Genomic DNA, 9,676 nt, shown 5'->3' on the forward strand with positions numbered 1-9,676 from the left:
AAAAGAAATTCCAGAAAATCACATTGTAGGATTTTTTATGAATTTATTTGCAAATTATGGTGGAAAATAAGTATTTGGTCACCTACAAACAAGCAAGATTTCTGGCTCTCACAGACCTGTAACTTCTTCTTTAAGAGGCTCCTCTGTCCTCCACTCGTTACCTGTATTAATGGCACCTGTTTGAACTTGTTATCAGCATAAAAGACACCTGTCCACAACCTCAAACAGTCACACTCCAAACTCCACTATGGCCAAAACCAAAGAGCTGTCAAAGGACACCAGAAACAAAATTGTAGACCTGCACCAGGCTGGGAAGACTGAATCTGCAACAGGTAAGCAGCTTGGTTTGAAGAAATCAACTGTGGGAGCAATTATTAGGAAATGGAAGACATATAAGACCACTGATAATCTCCCTCGATCTGGGGCTCCACGCAAGATCTCACCCCGTGGGGTCAAAATGATCACAAGAACGGTGAGCAAAAATCCCAGAACCACACGGGGGGACCTAGTGAATGACCTGCAGAGAGCTGGGACCAAAGTAACAAAGCCTACCATCAGTAACACACTACGCCGCCAGGGACTAAAATCCTGCAGTGCCAGACGTGTCCCCCTGCTTAAGCCAGTACATGTCCAGGCCCGTCTGAAGTTTGCTAGAGTGCATTTGGATGATCCAGAAGAGGATTGGGAGAATGTCATATGGTCAGATGAAACCAAAATAGAACTTTTTGGTAAAAACTCAACTCGTCGTGTTTGGAGGACAAAGAATGCTGAGTTGCATCCAAAGAACACCATACCTACTGTGAAGCATGGGGGTGGAAACATCATGCTTTGGGGCTGTTTTTCTGCAAAGGGACCAGGACGACTAATCCGTGTAAAGGAAAGAATGAATGGGGCCATGTATCGTGAGATTTTGAGTTAAAACCTCCTTCCATCAGCAAGGGCATTGAAGATGAAACGTGGCTGGGTCTTTCAGCATGACAATGATCCCAAACACACTGCCCGGGCAACGATGGAGTGGCTTCGTAAGAAGCATTTCAAGGTCCTGGAGTGGCCTAGCCAGTCTCCAGATCTCAACCCCATAGAAAATCTTTGGAGGGAGTTGAAAGTCTGTGTTGCCCAGCGACAGCCCCAAAACATCACTGCTCTAGAGGAGATATGCATGGAGGAATGGGCCAAAATACCAGCAACAGTGTGTGAAAACCTTGTGAAGACTTACAGAAAATGTTTGACCTGTGTCATTGCCAACAAAGGGTATATAACAAAGTATTGAGAAACTTTTGTTATTGACCAAATACTTATTTTCCACCATAATTTGCATATAAATTCATTAAAAATCCTACAATGTGATTTTCTGGATTTTTTTTTCTCATTTTGTCTGTCATAGTTGACGTGTACCTATGATGAAAATTACAGGCCTCTCTCATCTTTTTAAGTGGGAGAACTTGCTCAATTGGTGGCTGACTAAATACTTTTTTTCCCCACTGTATATAAATGCCTGGACTATTTTAATTTTGGACAATCTCTTATACAATGGGTTAAAGTTATGTATAGTAACCCCAGGTGTAAAATAGTAAATAATGGCTACTTTTCAGAAAATATTAAATTGTCAAGAGGAGTAAGACAAGGTTGTCCACTATCGGCATATCTACCAATAATATCAAGGTGCTAGAAATCCATGGCTTAAAAACATTGTACACTGACAATTCACGTTTTCTTTTAAATCCGCAATTTGGATCTGTGCACAGCGTCATAGAGGATCTAGATAATTTTTCTAACCTCTCTGGATTAAAACCGAATGATGATAAGTGTACCATATTTGGTATTGGATCTCGAAAAGATACAACTTTTACATTACTGTGTAGTTTAATAATAAAGTGGTCCAACGGTGAAGTGGACATACTGTGTATTCATATCCCGAAAGAAAGAAATGATCTCACTACAATAAATTTTTTTATAGAAAGTTAGCCAAATTAGATAGGATTTTGCTGCCATGGAAAGGACAACACCTGTCTATAACTGGAAAGAAATATCCATAATAATTCATTTGTCATATCCCAGTTTACCTATACAGGGGGGGGGGGAAAGTATTTAGTCAGCCACCAATAGTGCAAGTTCTCCCACTTAAAAAGATGAGAGAGGCCTGTAATTTTCATCATAGGTACACGTCAACTATGACAGACAAATTGAGAATTTTTTTTCCAGAAAATCACATTGTAGGATTTTTAATGAATTTATTTGCAAATTATGGTGGAAAATAAGTATTTGGTCACCTACAAACAAGCAAGATTTCTGGCTCTCACAGACCTGTAACTTCTTCTTTAAGAGGCTCCTCTGTCCTCCACTCGTTACCTGTATTAATGGCACCTGTTTGAACTTGTTATCAGTATAAAATACACCTGTCCACAACCTCAAACAGTCACACTCCAAACTCCACTATGGCCAAGACCAAAGAGCTGTCAAAGGACACCAGAAACAAAATTGTAGACCTGCACCAGGCTGGGAAGACTGCATTTGCAATAAGTAAGCAGCTTGGTTTTAAGAAATCAACTGTGGGAGCAATTATTAGGAAATGGAAGACATACAAGACCACTGATAATCTCCCTCGATCTGGGGCTCCACGCAAGATCTCACCCCGTGGGGTCAAAATGATCACAAGAACGGTGAGCAACAATCCCAGAACCACATGGGGGGACCTAGTGAATGACCTGCAGAGATCTGGGAGCAAGTAACAAAGCCTACCATCAGTAACACACTACGCCGCCAGGGACTCAAATCCTGCAGTGCCAGACGTGTCACCCTGCTTAAGCCAGTACATGTCCAGGCCCGTCTGAAGTTTGCTGGAGTGCATTTGGATGATCCAGAAGAGGATTGGGAGAATGTCAAATGGTCCGATGAAACCAAAATATAACTTTTTGGTAAAAACTCAACTCGTCGTGTTTGGAGGACAAAGAATGCTGAGTTGCATCCAAAGAACACCATACCTACTGTGAAGCATGGGGGTGGAAACATCATGCTTTGGGGCTGTTTTTCTGCAAAGGGACCAGGACGACTGATCCGTGTAAAGGAAAGAATGAATGGGGCCATGTATCGTGAGATTTTGAGTGAAAACCTCCTTCCATCAGCAAGGGCATTTTATTTTTTTATTTTTTTATTTCACCTTTATTTAACCAGGTAAACCAGTTGAGAACAGGTTCTCATTTACAACTGCGACCTGGCCAAGATAAAGCAAAGCAGTGCAATAAAAACAACACAGAGTTACATATGGGGTAAAAAAACATAAAGTCAAAAATACAACAGAAAATATATATACAGTGTGTGCAAATGTAGCAAGTTATGGAGGTAAGGCAATAAATAGGCTATAGTGCAGAATAATTACAATAGTATTAACACTGGAATGCTAGATGTGCAAGAGATTATGTGCAAATAGAGATACTGGGGTGCAAAAGAGCAAAATAAATAACAATATAGGGATGAGGTAGTTGGGTGGGCTAATTTCAGATGGGCTGCGTACAGGTGCAGTGATCGGTAAGGTGCTCTGACAACTGATGCTTAAAGTTATTGAGGGAGATAAGAGTCTCCAGCTTCAGAGATTTTTGCAATTTGTTCCATTGAAGATGAAACGTGGCTGGGTCTTTCAGCATGACAATGATCCCAAACACACCGCCCGGGCAACGAAGGAGTGGCTTCGTAAGAAGCATTTCATGGTCCTGGAGTGGCCTAGCCAGTCTCCAGATCTCAACCCCATAGAAAATCTTTGGAGGGAGTTGAAAGTCCGTGTTGCCCAGCGACAGCCCCAAAACATCACTGCTCTAGAGGAGATCTGCATGGAGGAATGGGCCAAAATACCAGCAACAGTGTGTGAAAACCTTGTGAAGACTTACAGAAAACGTTTGACCTGTGTCATTGCCAACAAAGGGTATATAACAAAGTATTGAGAAACTTTTGTTATTGACCAAATACTTATTTTCCACCATAATTTGCAAATAAATTCATTAAAAATCCTTCAATGTGATTTTCTGGATTTTTTTCCTCATTTTGTCTGTCATAGTTGACGTGTACCTATGATGAAAATTACAGGCCTCTCTCATCTTTTTAAGTAGGAGAACTTGCACAATTGGTGGCTGACTAAATACTTTTTTCCCCCACTGTATACTTATGGCCCTGCCTACACCTAACAACTTGTTTTTGTAATTATATGAGTAAAAAATATTCCACTTTATTTGGAAAGACAGAGAAAATTAAACGGGCCTATTTATATAATGAATATGAATTCGGAGGGCAGAAATGATTTAATATTAAAGCATTGGACCTCTCACTAAAGGCTTCAATCATACAAAAACTATACTTAAATCTGAACTGGTTCTCTAGCAGATTATTAAGAATGTGTCACCCCGTGTTCTAGAATGGCCTTTTTCTCTTAATTCAGGTTACAACCTGTCACTTTCGGTTATTTTAAAATAAAATAATCAAAAAAATATTGCTATTTTTAAAACAAGCAATAGAAAGCTGGTTGCAATTTCAGTTGAATCCACCAGAAAAGACAGAATATAAATTAGAACAAATATTATGGTTAAACTCAAATATCCTAATTGATAAATAAAAAAAATAGAAATGTAAATAATATATAATCTGTTATAAAATATTCATAATCTTTGTAAATTATATCATAAATAGGACTGGTGTTGTTATTCCACACATGCAGTTAACGCAGATATATGGAAATGTCTTTGCTCTTTCCAAAATGTCAACCAACTGATTGCAGCGTTACCGCAAAAATGGAGGAGGCAAGTGGAAGGGGGGAGAAGGTTAGGAACTTGTCTGTCGGCTCTGTATTAAAGACCAAAATTGCCTAAAGAAAATTGTGATGAATAAAAAAGTATACCAGTTGTTTCATTTAAGGACCCAAAAATTGACAATTGCGCCATACAGGTTGGGGGGAGATTTTCGATATACCCATTCCATGGCACATGGTTTATGAACTGATATACAAAATGACGCCGGATTCAAAACGCAATACTTTTTCAATTGATAGTCCCACTAAGCGCAAACCAGATGGGATGTCGTATCGCTGCAGAATGCTGTGGTAGCCGTGCTGGTTAAGTGTGCCTTGAATTCTAAATACGTCCCTGACAGTGTCACCAGCAAAGCACCATCGCACCTCCTCCATGCTTCACGGTGGGAACCACACATGTAGAGATTTGGACTCATCAGACCAAAGGACAGATTTCCACCGGTCTAATGTCCATTTCTCATGTTTCTTGGCCCAAGCAAGTCTCTTCTTCTTATTGGTGTCCTTTAGTAGTGGTTTCTTTGCAGCAATTCGACCATGAAGGCCTGATTGACGGGGTCCCCTCTGAACAGTTGATGTTGAGATGTGTCTGTTACTTGAACTCTGTGAAGCATTTATTTGGGCTGCAATCTGAAGTGCAGTTAACTCTAATGAACTTATCCTCTGCAGCAGAGGTAACTCTGGGTCTTCCTTTCCTGTGGCGGTCCTCATGAGAGCCAGTTTCATCCTAGCGCTTGATGGTTTTTGCGACTGCACTTGAAGAAACTTCTTGAAATTTTCAGGATTGACTGACATTCATGTCTTAAAGTAATGATGGACTGTCGTTTCTCTTTGCTTATTTGAGCTGTTCTTGCCATAATATGGACTTGGTGTTTTACCAAATAGGGCTATCTTCTGTATACCTCCCCTACCTTGTCACAACACAACTGATTGGCTCAAACGCATTAAGAAGGAAATAAATTCCACAAATTAACTTTTAACAAGGCACACCTGTTAATTGAAAGTAATTCCAGGTGACTACCTCATGCAGCTGGTTGAGAGAATGCCAAGAGTGCGCAAAGCTGTCATCAAGGCAAAGGGTGGCTACTTTGAAGAATCTCAAATATAAAATATTTGATTTGTTTAATACTTTTTTGGTTACTACATGATTCCATATGTGTTATTTCATAGTTTTGATGTCTTCATTATTATTCTACAATGTAGAAAATAGTTTTAAAAAATAAAGAAAAACCCTTGAATGAGTAGGTGTGTCCAAACTTTTGACTGGTACTGTATATTTACAGAAAAAATATATTGGGGGATTGGAAATGATGCAGACAATTACACTGATAGAAGCCGCAATTTATCTGCAATATTAAAGCTGATCTAAAAATAAAAACGATCACGTTTCATAACAACGACCTGCACTCCAGATCGCCAAATCAGCCAATAGATGGTATGGGCATACTGTCTGTATTGTCTTGACCAAGTATATATATATATATATATATATATAGTTCAAATGTCCTCAAAGTACACCGTGCACCGTCAGATCAATATCCTTTCCTCCTTCAACTACATCCTTCTCCTCTCATCTCCCCACTTGTAGCACCAGGCGGGGCCATTCCATTGCCATAGCAACCTCACTCACCTCACTGTTTTGAGCAAGACGCACAATCTCTCCCAGGTTAAGCGTGGTTCGATTGTAACTCCTAAATTGACAGTGCGTTTTTACAGCTAACTAGCTACTTCACATGCTTGATATTGTCTCTGGTGTTATTGTGCGTAGCTACGTTTTCTAGCTAGCTAGCTAACCAGCCAGCCTGTCCAGAGAGAGAGAGCATTGCATTGTGGGTTTTGTAGTTGACTTGAGCTCCCAACATTTTTCCACAACAATTATATGATTATATCGACAAAATGCAACATTCTTTCACAACATATATTGTTCTCACATACAGTATTGGCGTTATTTAACAATGCAAATCATAGGTTAAACACTATGATCGGAAATGAAGTTGCGAGCTGTCAATGTTTTGAGCCCTAGTTGCACCACACTTTCCCAAACCATCTTGCTGTTCAATGTGTAAACTGGTGTTTTAAACTGGTGTTTTAAACTGGTGTTTTAAACTGGTGTTTTAAACTGTAGTGCTTTGTGTTTTATGTTGTAAATGTGTCTTCAACTCTGTGTGCTTTTTATTTTGGCCAGGTCTCTCTTGTATAATAGATTGTTAATCTCAATGAGACTAACCTGGTCAAATAAAAGTCAAATATTGGTTTTGAGTTTCCTTTAATCTCAAGTATTAGTGGTTTTGATGCCATCTTGGAACAGGTCTCCCTGAATAGAATAGAATACTTTATTATAAACTGGGTGGTTCGAGCCCTGAATGCTGATTGGCTGACAGCCGTGGTATATCAGACCGTATACCACGGGTATGACAAAACATTTATTTTTACTGCTCTAATTACGTTGGTAACCAGTTTATAATAGCAATAAGGCACCTCGGGGTGCCAATATACCACGGCTAAGGGCTGTATCCAGGTACTCCGTGTTGCGTCGTGCAAAATAACCAGTTAGGCACTAGTCTAGTATTTGTGGACCCATTTTTTTTATTTATTCTCTGGGCCATTCCTCAGCCTCTTCTTTCGCCTCCTCCACAGGCTTCAACGTGGGCCGTAGCGCTGGCGGGCGCTCCACCCTACGGGAGATCAACCGAGACGCCTGCCATTTCCCAGGGTTCCCTGTTCTGCAGACGCTGCTGCCGAAACACACCAACGTCCCCGAGCTCTACTTTCTGCTGATGGCTCTGTTGCTGCAACAGCCCGTCACAGAGCTGCCAGACAGCCTCCATGTACATGTTAGTTATCATTCTACTAAAAAAACTATTTTCCATCATACTATCCAGCCAGTGTTTCCCCTAGCTAGATCATTTCCCAGGTGGGGCGTAGCACCCACCAAAACTAACAATCCATGGCCTCTTTTGTTTCTTAATACAATTATACCAATAATTATACCTTTGACAGAAACGTGGTCCTGTCGTATTAGTATATTATAGTATTAGTAGTATAATATAGTATTGTAATACTGTATATAATATTAGTACAGTATAATACTGGTGTATGGTGTGACTGAGTGTTACCCCAGTCTCTGTTTTCTGTGTCTTAGTTTGACCTGGACTCCATCTGGACCTTTATCTTCGGGGTCCCTGCCTCCAGCGGCACCGTAGTGGGATCCATCCACGGCGTCTGCACCGAGGCTGGTTTCCTCTTACTGGGGATGCTGAGGAACTTGCTCAACCTGGTGAGGAGAGAGGAGGGATAGAGGAGAGAGGAGGGATAGAGGAGAGAGGAGGGATAGAGGAGGGATAGAGGAGAGAGGAGAGATAGAGGAGGGAGAGAGGAGGGATAGAGGAGAGAGGAGGGATAGAGGAGAGAGGAGGGATAGAGGAGAGAGGAGGGATAGAGGAGGGATAGAGGAGAGAGGAGAGATAGAGGAGGGAGAGAGGAGGGATAGAGGAGAGAGGGAGGGATAGAGGAGAGAGGAGGGATAGAGGAGAGAGGAGGGATAGAGGAGGGATAGAGGAGAGAGGAGGGATAGAGGAGAGAGGAGGGATAGAGGAGAGAGGAGGGATAGAGGAGAGAGGAGGGATAGAGGAGAGAGGGAGGGAGAGAGGAGGGAGAGAGGAGGGATAGAGGAGAGAGGAGGGAGAGAGGAGGGATAGAGGAGAGAGGAGGGATAGAGGAGAGAGGAGGTATAGAGGAGAGAGGAGAGATAGAGGAGAGAGGAGGGATAGAGGAGAGAGGAGGGATAGAGGAGAGAGGAGAGATAGAGGAGGGATAGAGGAGGGATAGAGGAGAGAGGAGGGATAGAGGAGAGAGGAGAGATAGAGGAGAGAGGAGGGAGGATAGATAGAGGAGGGATAGAGGAGAGAGGAGGGATAGAGGAGAGAGGAGGGATAGAGGAGGGATAGAGGAGAGAGGAGGGATAGAGGAGAGAGGAGGGATAGAGGAGAGAGAGAGGAGGGATAGAGGAGGGATAGAGGAGAGAGGAGGGAGAGAGGAGGGATAGAGGAGAGAGGAGGGATAGAGGAGAGAGGAGGTATAGAGGAGAGAGGAGAGATAGAGGAGAGAGGAGGGATAGAGGAGAGAGGAGGGATAGAGGAGAGAGGAGAGATAGAGGAGGGATAGAGGAGAGAGGAGGGATAGAGGAGAGAGGAGAGATAGAGGAGAGAGGAGGGAGGATAGATAGAGGAGGGATAGAGGAGAGAGGAGGGATAGAGGAGAGAGGAGGGATAGAGGAGGGATAGAGGAGAGAGGAGGGATAGAGGAGAGAGGAGGGATAGAGGAGAGAGAGAGGAGGGATAGAGGAGGGATAGAGGAGGGATAGAGGAGGGATAGAGGAGGGATAGAGGAGGGATAGAGGAGAGAGGGAGAGAGGAGAGATGGAGGACAACTCAGCCCTAGTCCCTTTTCCATGTAGCTTAGCTGCTGGATCCCACATCTACCACCAGACGACGTTGTGTTTGTTTGTGTCCCACTAGCCCTGGCAGTCTGAAGAGGAGGGGTCGTGGTTGAGGGAGTACCCGGTAACTCTGATGCAGTTCTTCAGGTACATAGAATTCAATACAAATATAATAATAAGAATATAAGAGTTAAGTTCTAAGAATAATTGAATGTGTCTGTATGTACAGGTACCTGTACCACAATGTCCCGGACCTGGCCCCCATGTGGCACAGCCCTGAGTTCCTCTGTGTCCTGGCTGCCTCAGTATTCCCCTTCAATATCAGACCCTACTCAGAGATGGTGAGACTGAGCTGTGTGTTAAGATATTTGATAAGGGTGTGTGTGTGTGTGTGTGTGTGTGTGTGTGTGTGTGTGTGTGTGTGACAGTGTGTGTGTGTGTGACAGTGT

General features: G+C 42.4%; 1 protein-coding gene across 1 annotated transcript in view; it reads left to right on the forward strand.

The window, feature by feature from the left end:
- LOC311141877 (WD repeat and FYVE domain-containing protein 3-like) overlaps positions 1-9,670 on the forward strand; it is a gene marked incomplete at both ends in the record, with an annotated part of 48,543 nt that extends 38,873 nt beyond the window's left edge. Inside the window, 5 exons of the mRNA XM_084177373.1 lie at positions 7,427-7,623; positions 7,932-8,066; positions 9,307-9,374; positions 9,457-9,568; positions 9,656-9,670. Of these exons, the coding sequence (XP_084033499.1) occupies positions 7,427-7,623; positions 7,932-8,066; positions 9,307-9,374; positions 9,457-9,568; positions 9,656-9,670 (527 nt within the window). The remainder of the gene's footprint in view (positions 1-7,426; positions 7,624-7,931; positions 8,067-9,306; positions 9,375-9,456; positions 9,569-9,655) is intronic.
- Positions 9,671-9,676: the final 6 nt, after the last annotated feature.

This window comes from Coregonus lavaretus (genome assembly GCF_964263955.1).
Source record: "Coregonus lavaretus genome assembly, chromosome: 14".
NCBI lineage: Eukaryota > Metazoa > Chordata > Actinopteri > Salmoniformes > Salmonidae > Coregonus > Coregonus lavaretus.